This window comes from Pseudorca crassidens, chromosome 1, assembly GCF_039906515.1.
Source record: "Pseudorca crassidens isolate mPseCra1 chromosome 1, mPseCra1.hap1, whole genome shotgun sequence".
Taxonomy (NCBI): Eukaryota; Metazoa; Chordata; class Mammalia; order Artiodactyla; family Delphinidae; genus Pseudorca; species Pseudorca crassidens.
The window spans coordinates 141,986,195-142,008,732 of record NC_090296.1 but is presented as its reverse complement, the minus strand read 5'-3'; the positions used below and the strand labels follow the sequence as shown (position 1 = coordinate 142,008,732).

Below are 22,538 nucleotides of genomic sequence, written 5' to 3'. Positions count from 1 at the left end.
AAAAGAGCCCCAGGGACATGAGAGTGTAAGTCTATTTCATAAAGGTTTCACTGTACCTCAAACCCCTTAGCAGACATTGCTAGATCCACTGCTCTTGAAGGATGCATGGGGAGGGAGCAGTCTCAGAAGATAGTTGCTCTTTGTAACTGGCTAAGATGTTGACTACAAGATGGAGAGCACGGAAGAGCACATTACATGTAAACCTTCACTGAAGACTAGGTCATGGGCAGCCTAAACCATGCTGTGCTACCTTCCACCTGTATCCTATCCCGTCCCACCAAACAACTCCAGATCCCATGTTCGTACCACAACTTGGATGGAAGAAGGAAAAAACTATGTCTAAGAGAACACATTTTTAGATAGGTCTATGGAGTTGTGGTTAAGAAAGCTGTCACAAACCTGGAGCCATACTGCTTAGGTCCAAATCTCAGCTCAACCATTGCGATGCTGTATATAGTGTACTAGCCATGTATACTACATCAACACTCCATGCCTTAGTTTCCTCAAATGTAAAATGAGCACAATGAAGGTAACTACCTCACAAGGTTATTGTGAAAATCCAGTGAGTTAATGTGGGTAGATGCTTAGACTGTTCCTGGCACAGGGAAAGTGTAATAAAATATTTGTTATTAGTACTTTTTGTAGTAAACAGCCTTATAAAAATGAAGCCCAATGAATCCGCCCTTATATAATTCTCTCCCACTTTAATCATGGGTACAACCTGTGAATATGATGAGATTTCACTTCTGTGATTATTCTATGTCATAAGACAAAAGGGAGATGATCAGGGTGGGTCTATTTTAATCACAGAAGTTTTTTAAAAGCATAGAGCTTCCTCCAGCTGGTTGCAGAAGAAAACATCAGAGAGTCAATGCATGAATGGGGTTCAACACACTGTTACTTGTTTTGAGGTGCCACACGCCAAGGCATGAAGGCAGCTGAGCCTAGAATAACCCCAGCTGACAGTTAGCAAGCAAGCAAATAGGGATCTCAGTCGTACAACCACAGGAAATGAGTTCGACCAACCACTCGACCACGTTTGGAAGCAGATTCTTTTCCTGAGCCTCCAGAGAAGACCCCAGCCTGGCTGACCCTTGGGTTGTCAGCTTTGAGGCACCTTGAGTAGAGAACCCAGTACAGTTCTCCTGTACTTCTGACCTAGAGAATTGTGAGGTAATAAACGGATGCTGATTTACACTTCTAAATTTGTGGTCATTTATTTTGCAGCAACAGAAAACTAAGGTGCAGTTATTGACATCACCCATGAGGTTGCCCTTTACTCCTGAAGCCCACAGCAGAGTGGGTGAGGCAGCCCCTATCTGCTTTACCTTTGTCCCACTCTGATCCCACTGGGACTTCTGGCAGTGAGGTCTCCAGTGAGCTGGAGACATCCCTGTTACACCATTCTGGCAAAAGATATTGTGACATCAATTATAAAACACTGTGAGAGAAGTCACCTCGATTACTTCTATTTATAAACTTCTTTCTCTTACCACAAAAACTCTACTCTCTGCAAGGGTCACCAAATTAGTGTCCTTGAAGTCTCCATCTTGTTCATGATCCATATAATAGTTTTTCCTTAGGAAGTATAGTGTGCGTGTGTGTGTGTGTGTGTGTGTATGTGGCAACAGGGGTTGCGCAGCCAGTAACTGACCATCCTGGGATTTGAGTGTTGACTTTCTTTTAACTTTCAGGGTCATGATTTTCCTTGCCTAAGTGTCTCTGGTCCTATCATCATATAGTCACTTCAGATGAGAAAAAAACCAACCAGCCAACCAACAAAAACAAAAACATTCAGAAGAAGAGCAGAAGTCTCAAGTAAACTTTCTTTGTGGAATATCATTGGCTTACACCAAAAGACATGGAAATCCACTTCCAACAGAGGTGGGCAAGGTAAGAGGGCAAGGACAGTTTCTCCTGTTGCTCTTTGCTGAGTCTCTTTGCTGAGGTGGCTGACTCCCTCAGGGCATTGGTAAGTAGAAGTTAAGTGAAGGGCTGGGTTGGTGCAGAGATAGTTTAAGGTTTGGAGATCAGAGATTCTGGCCTAATAAAGTAAATTGAGTATCACTTGAAATGAGGTAATGGTTATATGGTGCTCAGAGATCTTGGAATGTAAGCTCACAATGAACCCCAACACCCTTATTCCAGAGGGCTTGAAAAATAGAGCTCTTACAAAAATATAGCCACTGGGAACACCTTACATTGTTCAGAACCCTCATAAGTATGATAGAGACCTGAATAATCATTTCCTGACCACAGCAGACACCTTAAGGAAAACCCTGCTAAACCCAAACCCAACCTAATTTTGTTTGGATGGGACCATATTCATCTTCGATGTTCACTTAACCTCTGTTTGAAATTCATGTTCTTTGCCTTTAAAAACACGGCTCTCAACATTAGAATGTGCTTCATGTATTCCACAAACACGTCACCACCCACCACCATCAACCCATTGGGAGATTCCTTCAGAAGGTCACACCTCATTTTCATCTAGAAATATGGAAGGGAGGCGGAGCAAAATTAAGGTTAATAGGTACATGGGGAAAGAATGTCTTCATAAAGTTTGAAAATAAGATGCTGAAAATGACAGATACACTCCTAATTGAATTTGAGGAAGAAAGCACGAAGACAAGCTTGCCTCAAGATGATAAAAGAAGAAGGACACCACACTGCCAAGGAGCATCACTTCCTTTATGGTGATTTTATACCACGGGGAACATGGGAGGGAAGGGAACACTCAACTCACACCCTAACTTGACCTCTGTCCTAGGTACTTACTTTGTACACACTCGCTGGGACTTTGTGTCTTCATCTACAAAATAGGGATAACGATAGTTACTTACCTAACAGGGATGTCATGTTACACTCAGCCTAAGAAATGGTGCATGGTGAGGGACCATGATAACTTGGTTTTTCTTATGATCACTATTATCATCATCATTTTCATAGACAAATAAAATGGCTGAAGCTTCCAAGCTGGAGTGTGAGAACTGTAATTTGCCCTAGAAGCAAATTTTGCAGATTTCCTGCTTCCACTGAATTCTCCTGGACAACCTCTACCCATAGTCTTTTTATCCAAAATGGACAATCTCATCTTCCATTTACTCAAAATATTGCTGTTTGGGATGGTCATCTTTTACTAAAGATTTGAGGGCATAGGGATGGAGTAAAATTAGACCTCACAGAACAGGAAATGGATTAAAATCGAACACTAGACATCACTTTTTTTATGAGTCAAGATTTCTCACGAGCCTTCTTTTCTCCATGGATTTGGGCTGCTGGCCATGTTGGGGAGTTCTCTCCCTCCCTCTTCTTTTCTGCCGGCGCACAAGCCCTAAACTTCCATTAGTATCTATGTACAGAAGGACAGCTCTTCGTCCTTCACCCCGACAATGTTCACATTTGCATATCCCCTCAATTCATCAAGGCACCTTTTTTCGATAAAAATTCCCTCTGATCTGGATCTTTACCCTTAGCATCTGTGAGAACTAGAAGTAAAGTGTGCAGAGGTGATTTTCACATGCTGACTTACCCTGTAGTTATTCTGAGACCCCTCCCTGTCTCCTTGTATGTTGCATGAATGCACCTATCCCCATGGCTGGAACGTGAAATGTACTTAATAACTAGTAGTACCCTTTCCCTACCTAACCCTGCTGCTCACATCTCGCCCTGAATCACCAGATAGGAAAGCCACTTTGATTGAAATACCGAGTGTGTGCAGAGAGGAAGCAGGCCCCCAAAGGCTGAGAGACAAGGTCGATGAGGGCAGCTGGCCCTGGCCCAAGCAGAGGTCCAGGGACAGGAGGGGCACTGTTAAAGAGCTCGCTCTTTCAACAGCCAACAAAGAGTCAGGGACGAGTGGGCGGATCAATTGTGCAGCCAAGAGGAAATGAGCCTGAGGAAGGAGTCACACCTCTGCTCCATGGCCTGTATCCTCTCCCAGGTGGCATCACACCCCCATTCTCAAGAGCACTTTCACCTCTGGAGCCTCTAGCAGGCCCATCCTTGCAGAAGAGAACAAATTAGATTCCTCCCCATGCCGCCCCCAAGTTTGCTGACTCAATTCATCCCCCACCACTTCTAGGTCTTCCTCTTTATGTTGTCACTTTGTTTCATTATTTATTTTTAGCCCGATTTCGGAAGCTTTTACTCTGCCGGGCATTGGCAGGGTATCAACTGCATCATTCTGGGCTCTGAAAAGATCATTGTGCAAGCCTGGCCTCGGGCCCTCTGGGGACACAGTCCTAGTGTGAGCCACGTCACGCTGCGTCTTCACCCTCCTGGCCAGCGCAGGGGCTGCTGCATTCCCCACGGGTCAGCTGGCACAGTGGCAATGAATATTAGAGATAGACATGACCTTAGATTTCACCTGGCCCAGCCCCTCACTCTCCAGTGGAGAAACAGAGACCCAGAGAACTAAAGGATCAGCCCCAAAGTCCTCCATGAAAATGACAGAGTTGGACCCCAAACCATGGACTCTTTTCAGTCTCATGCTCTTTCTTATGCACTAGGGAACAATTTATGGGACAAAATCAGTGGTTCCTAAATGCTAGTAGTGATCAGAGTGCCTTCTCCATTTTTATTTTATATTTATATATATATATTTTTCTGGACTCGGAACGCACTTACATTCATGAAAAATACCAAAAAGCTAGAACATCAGTGGGAGATCCTCTCATGGTACTCACACACTCTCCAGTTTGTTATTGTTTCGCTTTAAGAAATACAAAAATATATATGTATTTTTTTGCCATGAGCCGGGAGCAGTAAGCTGGTACTGCTTGCCTCCTCGGATGGGCTGCGGTAGGAAAGAAGGGACACGCTTCAGTTCCCAGGACAATGGTCTCTTTGACTGGGAATATACCGAAACAGAATTACAAGTGTGCAAGAATAAACAAGGCTGGAGTCAATCTAAAGTTGCCTTACACTCTGTTTTATTAAACTCAATGCATTTCCGCTCCTATGTGCAGCGCCTAGGTTTGCTTAATTATAGATACCCGGGGTGAATGCTAATTGAGGCAGAGGACAGTCCACGATTGGAAACCAAGGCCCTTTTCTGACCTCTACAGGCCATTGGAGGAAAAAAGGAAGCTGCTTCTGGAAAATTACAGAGCAAGAGGCCCCGCGGACCAGGGGCTGAGGGAGATTTTTCCCAGATGCTTCCTCGATGCTGCTCCGAGTTTGCCGGACACATGTGTGCCCTACTTTCCTGCAGCTCTGTTATCCATTTTTAATAGGTTACTGAGACAATGGGTAGGAGGTCATTCTTGGGAGATGTTTGGAATGGAAATGAAGAACTTGATCATTCAACGCGTATTTAATGAAGGTCCACCGTATCTTGGGCAGGGTGCTAGGCCCTCAGGATACAGCAGTGAACAAAATAATCCCTGTCCTCCAGGAATCTCTAGTCTGGTGGGGGGAACAGAAAACTCCACAGGCAAAACCTTGCAACAAAAGCTATGATAGGGTTCCTACAAGGCACTATGGGAACTCAGAATCAGATCATGTAAGACTACTTGGAGGAGAATACATTTAAGCACACAGTGAATGAACACACATAGGTGGAAGCAGAGAGAATAAAGTGCTTTCTGGAAACCGGAAGTGATTTTTTAGGACCTGAGCATGGGCTTGTGTTAAGAGAGGAGACTGGACAGTGAGCCAGTGGCCGGATTGGGAAGGGCTCAAGTGCCAAGTTCCATTAGCATTTTATCCTTCGGACAATAGGAGGCCAGTGAAAGGTTGTACGCAGCAGAAATAGATTTTCATTCCAAATGTTATGTCTACGTGAGAATAAAGGGCTGGAGAGGAGGCAGAGCCTCCAACGATGAGGACAGTAGTGAGGAGACCATTGCTGAAATCCAGGTGAGAAATGGACCAAGAAGAAAGAGCAGCAGATTCTAAGCAAAGCTAAGAGTAGGCTTGACAAGACTGGTGAATTCACCCACGGAGTGAAGCATTAAGTGACTGCCTCAGTCAGACACTGAGCCGTGCATCAGGCACACACAGAAACAGATTCTCATCGAGATGATCCAGTTTAGGAAACTGGGAGGTAAAGACTTCTCTGGGAGGAGATAATGAGGCTCTGACATGGAACTTGTGCAGTTTGAGGTTAAAGGGGATATTATACAGGGATGTCCAGCATGAGTTGTTTATATTTGACTCAAATATTGAAACCAACAAAAATAACAATAATGCATCTTCCTAGAGAGAGAGAATTGCTCCTTGGCCTCTGAAAGGCCCTGAAGAGTCTTTGAAGAGGCACTTGTCCTTGTGGTGCAGGCTCAGCTGTCAGACTGCCTGCGTCAAATTCACCATCTTGCTACTTACTAGCTGTGTAATCTTAGGCAAATTCTGATCTTCTTTTGGCCTCAGCATCCTCAGCTATGGAATGAACATAAGAAGAGGGCCTACCTTGTAGGTGTGGGTTGTGAGGCTTAGACATGATAACAAATGCAATGGACTCAGAGTACTGTATGTGGCAAGAATTCATATTCAGCCCATGTTAGTGGCAACTGTTGGTTGTTGTGTACTATTACTGTCCATCCCTTCTAAGGAAGTAAAAAGGAGCATGGGTTGGGAAGTCAGACTTCTCGGGGAGTAGACCCCAGTTCCATCACTCACTAAAAGTGTCCCTTTTTATAGGGCCAAACTTCTTCTCAGAAATGGCATTAGTAATGCCCATTTATCACCCAGAGTGGTCGTGAGAAGTTCAATGAGTGACTATGAACAGAGTAGGACCACGGGCAGGCTTTTCCTCCCCTGATGCCTCCTAAAATAACTTCCTCTTCAGAATGAAATGGGGGTGGGGCCTGGTCGATATTATTCTATCCACGATCATCCATTCATTTAACACCCTCACCCTCGAGGACAGGGCTGTGGGCCTCTTTGCTTCCTCACTCTGCCCCACAGCCATTCCAGAATGGATCTCAGTGTTACTTCTTGCCCTGACCTCCAAAGACCAAGGCCACGCTCAGACACCTCAACTGAACTGCGCCAAAGAATTGTGCTTAAAAATTATTATTTTGTCAAGGGAATGGTCATGATACATGCCTGCTCTTAAGAAATCATTTTCACCCTATAAGGCCCTACAAAAGACTATAGAAAAGATCAATAAAAGCTCGTAGTCAGAATAACCAGTATACTCCATGCATTTTAATAGTTCATTGCTCTGCTCTGTTTAGCTACTTGTCGTAAGAGGTGAGTGTGATTAAATTGGTAATTTTCTCCCAAATATGCATTCTCTTCCAAAGAGAACTGGATCCATTTTTCTTCATGACCTGAACAGGCTCAAAATACACACATGCGAGAAGGCCAGTCTATGTCATATGCCGATGAGAGAGGTTCTCACAATCTACCCCAAAGGCCTTCACTTCCATTTCTGTGTGACAGCACAGCGTTAAATCATCACCTAGCTACCCCTTGCCTTTAGAAACGTGTGCCTGATGACAAATCTTTCCTCACTCTGTTTTCTTTCTGAAAGCCCTGGACCTATACTGTGTGCGTGCGTGCGTGCGTGCGTGTGTGTGTGTGTGTGTGTGTGTGAATCAAGATCAATTTCACTTCTATTGTGTTGAAATGCATGTAACAGATAATCTTAAGTTGTATACAGTTGAATCTTTTTATTATTAGGCACAGGAAGGCTGTAATATAATCCATTTTTACCTAAACATTTCCTTTTAGCAGTTCCTTTTTTTCTAAACAGCACTTTTTATCAAGAATCAGTTGGGTATGCAGCACACATGGAACCAAATTACAACACAAACAGAAGAGGACATCTGTTGGGGAGACAGCAGCAGACTCCGGACCTCATGAATTATCTTTGTCTAAAAAAGCTCGCACGGTTAGTACCCAGGCTACACTGTCGTGTGTCTTTCCAAGACTAGAGCCTTTAGGGGGCAGGGGCGGGTTGTACCAACAGGGCCAAATGAGTCCATCACTCTGATGAGGATGCAAATGTTCAGGTGCACCACGCAGGTCTCTGTCCTGAGTCCCTAACAAGGATGACTCGTGTCAGTCACTTCATGGAAGCTCCTTTTCTTGGCAGAGGGCAGAGGCTCCCCTTGGAATGTGAAATTGACTCTACAGGTCAGTTGCTCAGGCCAGACAATGGAAACCGTGGGTGAGAACTCCTCCCCTCGGGGTGTAATGTGACCTTACTTATGTTGGCAAGGCTCAATGTGAGCTTGTAACTCAAGGATCAGGTATGTTCAATTGTTTTTTGTGGCTCTGAATCCTTTTCCTGGAAACCCAGAGGAAAGTGGAGCCAATGGGTGGTACTGAAAGAAGCATGCAGGCAGCCAGGTTGGCACAATGCACATGGAGTCATGTGTCAGTTCTCAACAAAGTGAGCCTGTGTCCACAGCACCTTGGTGAACACTGAAGGCATAGACTCTCAGAGACTCTGTTCCTCTATTCTCACTTCTCTATCGAAATACTTGCACAGTCTAAACAAGGACAAGGCCACCCTGCTCCTTAAGAAGCTTGCCTCACATGGCAAACAGTCTTCCGAGGCTAGGCTATACTTGTGCTAGATGCCATTTTAATGAAACCAATTTCCCTTCCTATAACACAAGCTCTGATATGAGATGGAAAATGGAGGAATTTAAGGGAAATATATGGAATTTCATTGAGACGCTGGATGTCCAGTTTTGAGGCTAGGTGGAAGATACATTTTTGAGAAACTTTAATGTGCCAGGTGAGGGGAGACATAGAAAGATAATAGGCAGCTCCATGCATCTTAGAATTCTCTATTCATTGGCTAGTGGGGTTGGAGCTGTAAAAAAACACATAAATAAAGTTGTAAATGGCAAGCATAAGCATGCTATAAAAGGAATGTATAAAAGGTGCATTGGGGCACAGAAAATAAATTATATAACTTTAATTTGATGGGGTGACTAGGAAAGGTTTTACATAAGAAAAGTGATATCTGAATTGGGTCTTGACACCCCCAAATGAGATAATGGGAGAAGCTTATCAGAGACAGAGGGAAAGTGTCAACAGGTTCGAAGAATCAAAAAGGGCACTTAGGTAGATGTGTGGCTCAAGAAGTGGTGTGTGTGTGCATGTATTTTTGTGCGTGTTCATCCACACTCACCAGTATGATGAGATAAAGTGAGGTTATGTCCCATGGCAAACTGTAGAGACTGCAGATGGGCAGGATTTGAATCTATAAAGGATCCAAAGAGTCTCTAGCACAGGGAAGTGTCATGGAGAGACAGCAGATTCCATCCTTAAAGGATCATGGAGGCATGGTCCTTAGGGGATCACGAGAAGCCTTGTGCTTCTCTACCCATGATGATTATCCTGGGTGTGAAAACGGCCCCCCGCTCTAGCCCTGCTATGCAGAGCATTGGACAACAGCTGGCAAGGACAGCCGTGCACGTGGCCTGGACCCCACATCACCTCTCTAGATGCACTTCCTTTGCACATTTTGAAGCACAACTGCTTCCCATTAGAGCTTACAACTCCCTGGAATTCTTGAGTTTGGCTCGGAGTTGGGTAGAACGTTTTGCAGGAAAATTGACCATAGTGGTTTGGCCAGCAAGAGACGTGTCTGTCCGGGCTGGAAGAACTGCTCCTGCGACTATCTTTAGGTGACTTGTGATGAGCCTCCCCCACCCCGAGACTGAAGATCGGTGAGGTGTGACACAGAATGGCCTTCTGTCCTAGCAGGAAGAGAGGAAAGTCTGCTCCCCCCCACTCTTCTGTTCCCTCCAAGCAAACTCCTTCACAGTTGGCTGGTGCCTGGGCTCAGTGGCTCAAGACTTCCACCCAGGTCCCCAAGCTTGCTGGGTGGAGCTCATCTTCTACTTCCTTTCCTGATATACCTCTGGATTCTAGGGGTCCTTTCCAACTGGACATCTCAGACCCCAGTATTCAACTACACTCCTTATCTCTCACCTCACCCCAAACCTGCTGCTCTTCAAATATGATAATTTTATACCCAGTGTACTTCTCAGACCACTGAACAACCAGCATAGCAAGGGTGCCAATCAATCAGTCATAAACATGTGGTGCAGCAGGACTGATGCATACATGCCGACCTCAGTCCTGGCTATGCCTCTGCTGAATATCTTTGTCTCCTCCCAGCACATTCAGAATAAAGTTCAACCTTTCATCAACACATGACAAGTGTTGTTGATCTGATGGACGTCTATCTTGTCAATTTCATCTTCTGTCACTCTCCTCCTTTCCCCACATAAAAGCACATGTTTTAAATCAGTTCACACTGAACATTTTATTTCAAGCTATCACCCTACCACGGGGTCTTTGCATAAACTCTTCCCACTTCTTAGCAAGTCTGTCCTCTTCTTTTTAACCAGGAAACTTACATATCCTTCCAAAATCACCTAAGTTATCATTTTCTTTTGGTAGACTTTTCCCACCATCACTGACTCCATTAGATGAGGTGATTCTGTATCATCCTCTGCACAGCTCCATAAAGCCGTGTGCCACTGTGTTAAAATAAAATGTTTATTGTTCATCTCTCCCACTGAACTTTGAGCAACTTCAGGACACAGTGAGTCTTTTTTCTCTGCAGCTTTAGAGCTTAGTAAAGAGCGTGACACATAGCAGGTACTTAATATATATTTGTTACATAGATAAATCAATAAACAGTCCATGTTTCTGGCTTTTCCTGAGCACATCGCATAGATATTTACTTGCCCTGGTCACATTCTCAGAAACATGGTAAATAAGCAATTTTGAGCTCAAATGAAAATTGATGATGAGTTAGTATTATTTCCATTCTTCTCACCATTTACGTTTTCAACAATATTATCTTCTTGAGCCTCAAGACAATGAAAAAAAAAAACCCACAGAAGCATTATGCCATCCTCTATTTAAGAATGGAAATATTGAATATGGGAGAAGTTAAGAGATGCTTTCAGCCTGGATTTGAATTCAGTGTCTTTGTTATTTCCCTCAAAACTCTCATTATGTTACAAAATCTGAATGCCTTAATACAAAGAATGAATTGTGATTTCTGAGTGATAGCAAAGCAATTTGAAAAGGAGTTGAAAAATAAGGGACTATCAATAATAATAACAATAACAACAACAACAATAATAATAATGTCAACTTCCCAAATCACAGCACATATAACTTTCTTGTATGCCTTGGGGCTAAATTATGGCAAAACATTTTTTTCTGAGGCTAAACTCTTTCTGCTGAGTTTTCTCTGAAATTATTCTGTTTCCAAGATCTCTTGGTGGTGGTAGGTACATCAGGAAAAGTCTCTTTGGCATGTTTTTGAACCTCAATATGCATTATTTTCTTTTCCCTTAAGATTAAAATGTCAAATCTTTAGCCTTGCCTACCTGAAATAAAGACTACATTTTCCATCCTCCCTTGCAGCTACCTGTGTTCATAGGACCACTTTCTGGATGGTGGGATTAAGCAGAAGCAGTATGCATTGTTTTGGAAATATGGAGAACATGATCTTCTATTTCTGTCCTTCTTACTGCTGACTGGGATGTAGATGCAAAGCCTGATGCTTCAGCAGCTCTCTTAGAGCAAGAGTAGAAGTAACACACGGGGGTGGGGGGTGGCTAGAAAGCTGCTGAAGCTGAGTACCTGACATCAGGCACTCGTGATACCTGCTCTGGTCTGCCTATATCTGGAATTCCACATGAAAGGTAAACAGACTTCTATCTTACAAAGGCTACTGCTGTTTTGGATTTTCCATCTCTCATAGCCAAACCTAATTCTAACTAAATACATGTGGCATCTGGACCAACATACATTTGCTTTAACATATTATCTCCATTTTATCTTCCATTTTAATCTGCCTTCCATGCTTCTTCTCATCCTTTCTGCCTGGGCCCTGTACATATCATCCTTCACACTTTCAAACTGTTTCCATCTGTCTGTAGAAGGGCCTTGCTCCATTTTCACTTGGCTTAAGCTATGCCAGCCCCCTAGAACCTCCTGCCCTGATCCCCTCTAGGAAGAGAGAGGGACTCAACCATGTGACTCCATAGAATGTTAACTGTGAGAATAACTCCATAGAATGTTCTGCCTGTGTTATGGAAAAAAAATAAGCCATTATTATTGTCTTCAGTGTGCCAAACTGTATACTTTTACATGTTATCTCGTTTCATCTTCATAATAACTCTATGATATAGATATGCTCATCTCCACTGAACTGTGGTTTAGAGAGATTTAATTACTTTCCTCCGTTCTCATAATAAGTGAAAGCCAGATCCGGGATATGAGCCACATCTATCTGAGTCTGAAATGAATGAATTGCTGCCTCCCAAGATTATGAATTTCATAGATTTTCAAATTTGTAAAGACCAGTGGCCATGTCTTATTCACTACTGTCCCCCTTCCCTTACAAGGGGATCTTCTGCAGATTCTATATCTGCAAAATGTATACCGTTCCAACAGACCAAGGATGATTACTTGGTTGTACAGCCTTTTATGTTCAATCACCCAGCAAGGGAAGACCCTGCCAACACCCTCAGAGTCTCAGTGGGGCTCATGGTTTGGGCTGAGAGGCTCAGACGCTATAAGAGGGAGACAACAGGAAGTGATAACCCTCATATAGAGAACGACTTAAACAACCACTTAGAATTCTGGCTGAGAAGACACAAAGCAAGTCCAACTCCTACTACTTCCAGTCCACTCCAGTTTCAAGCACAGGAATGGAGAAGAGCTCGGAACAGTCTTCAGAGGATCCACAGTCATCCTGAGTATCTCCCATTCTCTCATAATGACAGCATGCATATAGCCACCTATCTATATATGTAAAATGCTGTAATGAAGAAGTAGCCACTCTGGGGACTTCCCTAGTGGTGCAGTGGTTAAGAATCCTCCTGCCAATGCAGGAGACACGGGTTCAAGCCCTGGTTCGGGAAGATCCCACATGCCACGGAGCAACTAAGCCCATGTGCCACAACTACTGACTGAGCCTGCACTCTTGAGCCTGCGAGCCACCACTACTGAGCCCGCGTGCCTAAAGCCTGTGCTCCGCAACAAGAGAAGCCACCGCAGTGAGAAGCCCACGCACTGCAACAAAGAGTAGCCCCCGCTCACTGCAACTTGAGAGAGCCCGCACGCAGCGGTGAAGACCCAACACAGCCAAAAATAAAACTAATTAATTAATTTTTTTTAAAAAAAGAAGTAGCCACTCTCTATGCATAATGAAACTAGAAGAAAATCTGGATGTAGGGATGCTGACCTCGCATGGGCTGGCTTTCTGTGCCAACATTGTGTGTGTGTGATGGTAAAGCAACAACATGGCAGCTAATCCGATGGTTAGAGGCACAGAACTTGCTATGAACCTCAGGGTTATGGGATGGCTTTTCTTCCCTGCCCTGGTCCCTCCTCTTCTTCCTCTCCTTCATCCCTGTGGAAAGCGCATTCCTGGATCTGCCGGTCCAGCTCAGAGAAGCTCCCTTCCTGGTCCGAGCTGCTGTCGGTACCATAGTCAATCTCCTCCAGGCAGGGAGGCTCATCATCCAGTTCTGAAGTGATGCTGCTGTTGCTGCTACATCTGCCACGAGTTCCCAGAAGACATGGAGAAGAAAGGAAAGAGAGGGAAGGAGGGAAGGAAAAAGGGGGGAAAGGGGGAGAAGGGAAGTAGAAACAAGGAGGTGAAGAGAAAGGAGGGGGAGAATAGAAAAGAAGTTACCCAAAGAAAGGAACATTTACAATTGGTTGGAAAAGGAGGGTGGAGGTTATCTTCACTGAGTTTTAATCTCAAGAGTCCCTGTTCCTTTCAACGTGCTGCATACATAGCAACCTGTGTTCTCAACCACTACCTCGAGATGGGGGAAGAAAATCTGTAAAATCTGTGGGCTCCCTTCTTCCTTGGCCAGAAGAGTCTGCATTTCTAAGTCCACTGGAAGATTTCCAATCACAGGATAGGGACAGCCTCATATATTTAACACTGTCAGGGTCCTTTAAGCTCAAAGTGAAAAATCAGAGACGGCTGTCATTGACTGAGAATGTCATGTCAGTTATGCCCAGGAAAGAGTGGGGATGGAATTCAGGTAGGTAAGAGTCCAAATCCCTAATGTTTCCCACTCTAACAGCACAGTAAGTCATATTACATAGCTCCCCTTCACCATGGTGAATGCCTTATTAATTTAAAAAATTAATCCAGGTGGACATGAATGGAGAGAGTAAGTGGGAAAACAGTACTCTTTCTACCATGTTTGTACTCCCTCATCATCTCCCCTACCTCCCTCCAGTTTATTCACAAGTGGAAGATCACAGGGGTTGACCAATGAGAGACAAAAGGGGGCAACAGGAATGAACATCAAACCTGGACCATATATTGTGAGCAGGGGAAACTTCCTCCCAAGGAACTGTATATCTTTCTCATTTGCATGAGGTGCCTTCTTTCCCGAAGACTTCCTAATCACTCCCTACTTAGGACTTAACCAATTAGGATTAGCAGCGTGCTGGGTTTCTACTCTGTGATTTATAGAAGGCAAGCACTTCATAAATCAGGCAGAGCTGTTCATCCACCTGCCTCGCCATAAACAATAAAAATGGGTAATCAGCAGCGTGGTTACGTTTTAGCTTGGGACAGGAATCAGAGGCCAGTTTCTTAATCGTCCACTAACTGTTACGAGCTGCTCCATGCTCTTCAGGCTCTCAGTACCCTAAGCTGCAGGTCTGGTGGGACATAGCATGAATGGAAAGGAAAGAGGAGAAATATGAATCGTGATTCCACAGCACCACAGCATTAAATTGGTATATTTTACAGGCTGAATGGTGGGTGATAAAGCAGTTGAATAAAGGAAGGTAAGAGCTGCCCAGTCATAACACAAGCTCAAGTCAGCAAGAACACCAAGTGCCTTTGACTCCGCTGTCACCATGGTAGGTACTGAGGTGACCATGCTGTACAATGTCAAGAGCCTGAGTTTTTTTTTTTTTTTTTTTTTGCCATATGCCGGCCTCTCACTGCTGTGGCCTCTCCCGCCGTGGAGCACAGGCTCCGGACCCACAGACCCAGCGGCCATGGCCCACGGGCCCAGCCGCTGCGCGGCACGTGGGATCCTCCCGGACCGGGGCACGAACCCGTGCCCCCTGCATCAGCAGGCAGACTTCCAACCACTGCACCACCAGGGAAGCCCAAGAGCCTGAGTTTTAATCCTGACCAGGGGATCTTGGAATATCCCCTTCACCTCACATAATGACAATAATAATATCTCAAGAGTTGTTGTGAGGTTGTGAATACCGAATGAAAAAACACATGGATGCAATCTAGCAGAATGGACTGCAAAATAAAAGCAATCAACAAATTTTAACTCCACTTTATTGTGGATACCGAAAAAGATGGTGAAACATGGTGGGAAAAGTGAGCACGAACTGAGATAGGTTGTTTCACACCTGGGTTGCTGCAATCTCTATTGCAAAACCATCCAAATTGGCAATGCTAACAGTTTCTGTAAAACATAATTTTTACTATTCCATTTCAAATTCAGTAGCTTGAAAGAACTCGCCCTTGCTTATTAATGCAATGTGAGTATCGGTGAATGGGACATTCTTAAAGGGTCCAGTTGGCAGGAGTCCAGGAGTAAACAACAGGGTCAGTCTTCCCCTAATAAGGCCCTGCTTTCCCTTCACTGTAGAGCCTGCTCCAGTCACTCACAGATTTGGAACTTTCCTACTACAGTCAAGTTGTCAGGCTGTTCTTGTGACCATTCAAACGTACCAGGCTAAATGTGTTTCCAAGTCTTTATTCATACAAGCAATTTCCTATATCTAAAATCATCTTCCAACTCCTCAACATCCAACCAAATAAGACAGATCAATTTTAAAAGCTCGTCTTAATTTCCACCAAATGACTGTTTTGATAACTCTATCTCTTATTGAAATTTCTTCCCTAAATATAAATCTTCACATATTCATTTAATTTGCTTTGATCCTTAATAGTGTTTATAGTCTTATATTGTAAATAAGGCCCATGCATCTGTCTGATTCATATTTATATTATTGTATAGAACATCTAGAATGTGTGGAGAATATAGTAGAAATCAATCAATCAATCAATCAGCCAATCAATAAACTGTTCCCTGTGTAAATCACATACACCCACTGGCTTTAGCAAGGCAGCTGTAGAGTGTAGGAAGCAGGGCACCCTCTCTGGCTTCCAAAAGGCGGCAGAAAAATGTCTTGACTGTGCACGCCCGTGGGTTTCAGCAATGCAGCAGTAGAGTGTGTTGCTCGTGTGCATGTGCTGAAGTTAGGCTGGGAGCGGGAGAATGCCTGGACCACTCTCACATGCCAGCCCCAGCCAGGGAGCAGGAGAGTGTTGCAACTGCCTGTGTTCTCTGGCTGTTCTCCTGTGTTCTCTGGCAGGGTGGGGGATAGCGCCATGACCACTTGCCCCTGCCCATCTTAGCAAGGCAGCAGGAGGGTGATGCTTCTAAGCTTAACTGCCTGTGCTAGCAGGGTATGTGGAGAGGGCAGTAATGGCATCTGCCAGCACCTCCATCTCTGGGGTGAGTTTCAACTGACCGCTGTTCCTCCAGCACATGCTTTTAGATTAGCAAATGGGTCTCTTTCTCATGTACTCTAGGCACATTTCAAGCTGCTATTTTTTCTCTGGGTCTCAGGGTGGGTAAGACCATATGTGAGCCCTTTAAAAGGGAAGGTTCAGATTCCTATAGCACTATGGGTCCCTGTTGGTTTTCTAAGCCAGACCTTTTAAGGGCTTGTGTCTCTGGTGTAGATCCCAGGTGATGGGTACATAATGTGAAGCACCAACCCCTCACTCCTCCTGTAGAAACACTGGACTGATGAGATCCCCTCCTTATTGTGTGTTGCCATGCTGGTGGTCAGGGAGAGCTCTTGCCAAGACTCTGTCTCAAACTTCCCTGCCCTTCTTGATGTGGTCCTTTAATCTTTTGTTGTGGTGAAGCAGGTCATCTAGTTTTCAAATCTTTTTCAGAGAGAAATGATCCATATATAGCTATAGCTTTGGTGTGTCCATGAGAGGAGGTGGGTTCAGAATCTTCCTATCCCACCATGTTGGTCTCCCATTCAAAAGTTTTATATATGAATTAAACCATAATTATCATGTCAGTGCATTTTAATAATTTTAAACAAATATCATTCCCTTTGTCATTCATATTTATAAATAAATGTAAAGTATAATATAAATATAATATAAAATTAATACATAATATACAATGTATAATATATTATTAAATTATATATTATACATATTAATATGTTACATATTTATATGTTATGTACATTTACATATATTTTTTATAAATTAAGAAGGCTTACAATAGTTTAATTATATCTCTCACTTATTTGCCCAAATGTGTAGGAATTCTGATGAGTTAGAGAATCAAAATGCATATTCAGGGACTCCCACTTCTGGAGAGATACAGAACTATTTCTCCCTTTTCCTCTTCATAGTTCTCCCTGGATATTATATATTAAAGAAACATAAGGAAATGTGGATGAAATATGGAGAGAAGAAGCCAGAACAGATCGGGACCTAATGGCCAATATGGTGGTATGTTCCCTGGGTTTTCTTTTGGCCTCATATTCTCTAGTCTTGGAGCTGGAGAAGCTGACAGCCTGGAATTGCTAATAAGTGCAGACAAAAAGTCCCTAATAAGAGTTTGTTCTCTTTATCCAAATGATGAGACAAGGAGCAACCTCACAAAAAAAGACAAGTTTTAAATTATCATAGCTCTATTCCAACCAAACCCCACAGACAAAACAGTAGTCCTACCCTCATTTTGCCAACAGAAGCGTGGTGAACCTAGATTTTTACTCTCATAAGACCTAATTGTGATGTCCGAAATCCCCTTCTTTCCCTCATGCTAAGGAAGCATCAGGGAAGGCAGAATAGAGCCTGAACTTTCATCTCCAATGTACAATAATGAGGTCTCCTACCCATTGATACCAGTGGGGACCATGTAGGGAGCCTGGACTTCCAAACACAACTCTTGGTAACAAGATGACTCCTTACCAGTTTTTGTGGAGACCAATAACAAGGTACCCGTGCTGCTTCCACCCAGAGCAGTACTAGTGAAGGCCTAGCAGGAAGCTAAAACACTTACCAATGCCCAGCAGTAACAAGGAGCCCTCAGCACCATGGGTGTCAACAGAGCTCAATAGGGAGGCTAGACTTTCACCCACATGTGGCAGTAACAAGATTCCTTCTTCTCCTGTCTGAGTGGTGTCATAGAAGCCCAGTTCAAACAGAAGATTTTAATAAGACCCATATCTCATAGTATATTATCCAAAATGTTCAGATTTCAATAGATAATCACTCATTTTACCAAGAACCAAGGCAATTGATAGATGCCAACAGCAAATTCACACAGATGTTAGAATTATCTGAGAAGGATTTGAAAGCAGACACCATGTAAGTGTTCCACTGAGTAATTATGGACACACATGACAAAAATAATTGAACGTCTCAATAAAGAAATGGAAAATCTCAGCAAAAAAATAAGGAGTATAAAGAAGAATCAAAGGAAACTGTATAAGTGAGAAATACAATAACGGAAATATAAAACTTGACAAAGAAACAGAAGGTCTCAACAAGGAAACAGAACATATAAAGAGGAGCCAAATGGAAAGTTTAGAACTAATAAATACAAAAAAAATCTAAATAAAAAATTCAATGGGTGGGCTCAACAGCAGAATGGAAGGAACATGGGAAAGAATCAGTGAACTTGAAAACAGAACAACAGAAATTATTCAGTCTGAATAACAGAGTGAAAATAGATTAAAACAATGAACAGAACATCAAGACCCTGTGGGATTATAACAAAAGATCTAATATTCATTTCAGCAGAGTCTGAAAAGAAGAGAACCTGAAAAAGTATTCAAAGAAGTAATGGCTGAAAATGCCTTAAACGTTGCAAAAGACATTAATCTACAAATACAATAAGCTGAGCAAATCCCAAATAGCTAAACCCAAGGAAACCTAACCAGACAGATAATAACAAGCTTTCTGAAAACTAAAGACAAATTAAAAATCTTGAAACTGGTGTGAGTGAAACTTTAGGGTAACAGCACTATAGTGGAAAAATAATTCTACTGGCAGCAGAGATCTCATCAAAAACAATAGGGGCCATAATAAAATAGAACACCATTCTTCAAGTTTGAAAAAAAAAGAACTAGCAACCTAATACTCTAAATCCAGAAAAAAACAGCCTTCAAGAATGAAGGGAAAATAAAGACATTCTTATAGGAAGTAAAATTTTCAGAATTTGTTGCCACCAGACCTACCTTAGAAGTATGGCTAAAGGAAATCCTCTAAAAACAAATTAGCTAATAAAATAAGCAATGCTGAAATATAAGAAAGGGAGAAAGAACAACAAAAGAGTAAAAATATAGATACAGACAATAGATTTTTCTTTTCCTCTTGAATTATTAAAATTATGTTTGAGAGTTGAATCAAAAATTATACAATTGTGTGTTATGCTTCATGTAAATATTTAAGCTAATTTTATAATAAATGAGAAGGTAAATGGATGTACAGGGAGGTAAGTTTTCTATACTTCGCTTGAACTGGTAAAAATGTGACACCAGTAGATTATAATAAGTTATGTATATAAAATGCAATACCTACAACATGGAAAAATATATACATAGAGATACACTCAAGATCTTATAAAGAAATAAAAATAGAATTCTAAAACAAATCCACTAACAAGGAGACAGGAAAAACAAAACAGAGATTAAAAAAGGGAGCGAGAACAAACAATAAAATGGAAGAGTTAGCCCTAACTTATCAATAACATTAAATGTTATATAATTGTCATATATACTAATTAAAAGAAAGATGGTCAGAGTGGATTAAAAAATGTAACCCAACTGTATGCTGTTCATAATAACTCACTTAAAATATAATGAATATGGTAGATATAAACTCAAAAGATGGAAAAGATATACCACGCAAATATTAATGGAAAGAAAGCAGGAGTGTCTATATTAACAATATCAGATAAAGCAGTAATTGGAGGAAAGGTAATAACCAGGGACATAGAGGGATACGATGATAAAAATGTTAATACATCAAAAAATCATAGCACTCTTGTACACGTATGTATCAAAGAACAGAACTGCAAATTATAAGAAGCAAAAACTGATAGATCTGAAAGGAGAATTAGACAAAACTATAATTATAATTCAAGGTTTCAACGCTCCTTTCTCAACAGTTGATTAAACAACTAGACAGAAAAGCAGCCAAGACACTGAAGAGTTCAACAACACCATCAACCAACAACACAGAATTGACATTTATAGAATACTCCCCATCCATTAACAGCAGAATATGTATTATTTTCCAATGCTGATAAAATATATATCAAGACAGACCATATCTTGAGCCATAAGCAAGCTTCAACAAATTTAAAATAATTGAAACAATGCAGACTGTGTTCTCTGACCAAAGGAATCAAGCTGGAGATCCAAAACATAAAGATGAAAAGAACATTTCCAAACATTTGGAAAATAGATAAAAACACTTCTAAATAATTTAGGAGCTCAAAGAAGATGTTTTAAGGGAAAGAAAAACATACATTGAACTTAATGCAAATGAGATATAACATATCAAAATTTGTGGCACACAGATAAAGCCATGGTGAGAGGAAAAGTTATAGCAATAAAATGCTTACCTTAGAAAAATCTGAAATCACAAATCTAAACTACATCTCAAGAAAGTAGAAAAATAAGAGCAAAATAATCCCAGAGGAAGTAAAAGAAAGGAAACAATAAAGGGCAGAAACCAATGTAACTGAAACAGAAAAACAACAGAGAACATCAATGAAACGAGGAGCTGACTGTTTGAAAAGATCTATACCAAGACCAACCCCTAACTATACTAAAAAAGAAAAAAAGAAAGGCACTGATTACCAATATCAGGAATAAAAGAGGAACTATAGATTATAGACTCTGCAAGTATCAAAATGATAAGGTGATGCCACACACACAGAAAAACTCTACACACATAAATTTGACAATTTATATGATATGGATCAATTCCTCCAAAAGCAAAAACTACCACAATTATAGATAATTTGAATAGCCCTATAGCTAGTAAAGAAATTGAATTCATAGTTTAACACATCTTGAAAAAGAATTTTCCAGACCCAGATATTTTCACTGCAGAATTCTACGTGATTAAAGAAGAATTAACACCAATTCTATTCACTCTCCTTCAGAAAATAAAAGAGAAGGGAAGACTTTCCATTCACATTATGAGTCAAGTATTATTCTAATATTAAGGCCAGACAAAGATAGTAAAAAGGAGGATAACTACAGACTAATATCTCTCATGAATATAAATGTAACATTCATAACAAACTATTAGCAAATTGAATTCACTATTCTATAAAAAGAACTATACACCCTGACCAAGTGGAGTTAACTCCAGGAAAGTAAGATTGGTTCAATATTTAAAAAATAATCAGTGTAATCCACTATATTTACAAGCTAATGAAGAGAAATCATATGACCATATAAATTATGCAAAAAATATATTTGACAAAATTAACACCCATTAAAGATAAAACCTCTCAGATAAGATAGTAATAGAAGGAGACTTCCTCTTATATATATGAAATAAAGCAGCAGAAACAGACACCCATAAACTTGAAACCCTATGACAATCTGGAAAAGACTGTAGAATAAGTATGTTTACAATGATTAAGAAATTAGAATAAGTTCTGGATGCATAATAAAAGATAAGGTACCTTTGATAAAGAAAAGATGAATTTGAAAATTAAACCGTTTCTCTCTAAAAGTAAAAAAAAAAAAGATACAATAAACAGCTCAATGGAACAGTTAAATGGCACAAAAGACACAGCTAAATAGAGAATTAATAAACAATAAGAAATATGTCTAGAAGTAGAGAGGCAATATTCAAGAAGGTAATAGTTGAAAGGTGATAGTCTTCAAACTGAAGAAATACTCTGGCAAGCAGGAAAATTAAAAAAAAAAGTCCATAATTAGATACATCAGGGTGGACACCAATAAAAAAAGAGAAATCTTAGAGAAATTGAGAGAGAAAAGACAAATTACCCTTAAATGAATGACATTTAGATCAACAGATTTCCCACTGAACAAAAAAATAGGGGAAACTAGGTGAAGGGAACTTTCTGTGCTATCTCTGCAACATTTCTGTGAATATAAAGTTATTCCAAATTTAAAGTTAATTTTAGAATGCTTAAAAAGTAATAATAATATTAAAGCTAGTCAGAAAAAAAAAAAAGAATGAATGTCTTAAAGATGCTAAGGGAAAATAAATCCCGAACTAGAATTATATACTAAAATAAAAACAAAAAACTTTATTTTTCTTGAATGAGGGTGAAATAAATATGTTTTCCCCCAAATGGACCATCACTGAAAGGACTACTAAAATATATACTTCAGTAAGAAAGAAACTGAACTCATAAAAAGTAACAAAATCACAATAAATGATTTTGTTAAAAAATACTAAGTATGTTGGACAATTTGGAAAATATATTCCTATAGACTGAGAGGAGTCATATATAGACAGTGAGAATAGAGTGATTTAAAATATTCTCTGACCAAGAGAATGT

The 22,538-nt window shown here is 41.2% G+C and overlaps 1 protein-coding gene across 2 annotated transcripts in view; it reads right to left on the bottom strand.

Annotated features, from left to right (window-relative positions):
• Positions 1 to 4,912: 4,912 nt before the first annotated feature.
• AGBL1 (AGBL carboxypeptidase 1) overlaps positions 4,913 to 22,538 on the bottom strand; it is a 783,161-nt gene continuing 765,535 nt past the window's right edge. For both annotated transcript variants that reach the window (XM_067696096.1, XM_067696105.1), the window contains exon 23: positions 4,913 to 13,498. In XM_067696096.1, coding sequence (XP_067552197.1) covers positions 13,294 to 13,498 — 205 coding nt within the window. In that variant the 3' untranslated portion in view covers positions 4,913 to 13,293. The remainder of the gene's footprint in view (positions 13,499 to 22,538) is intronic.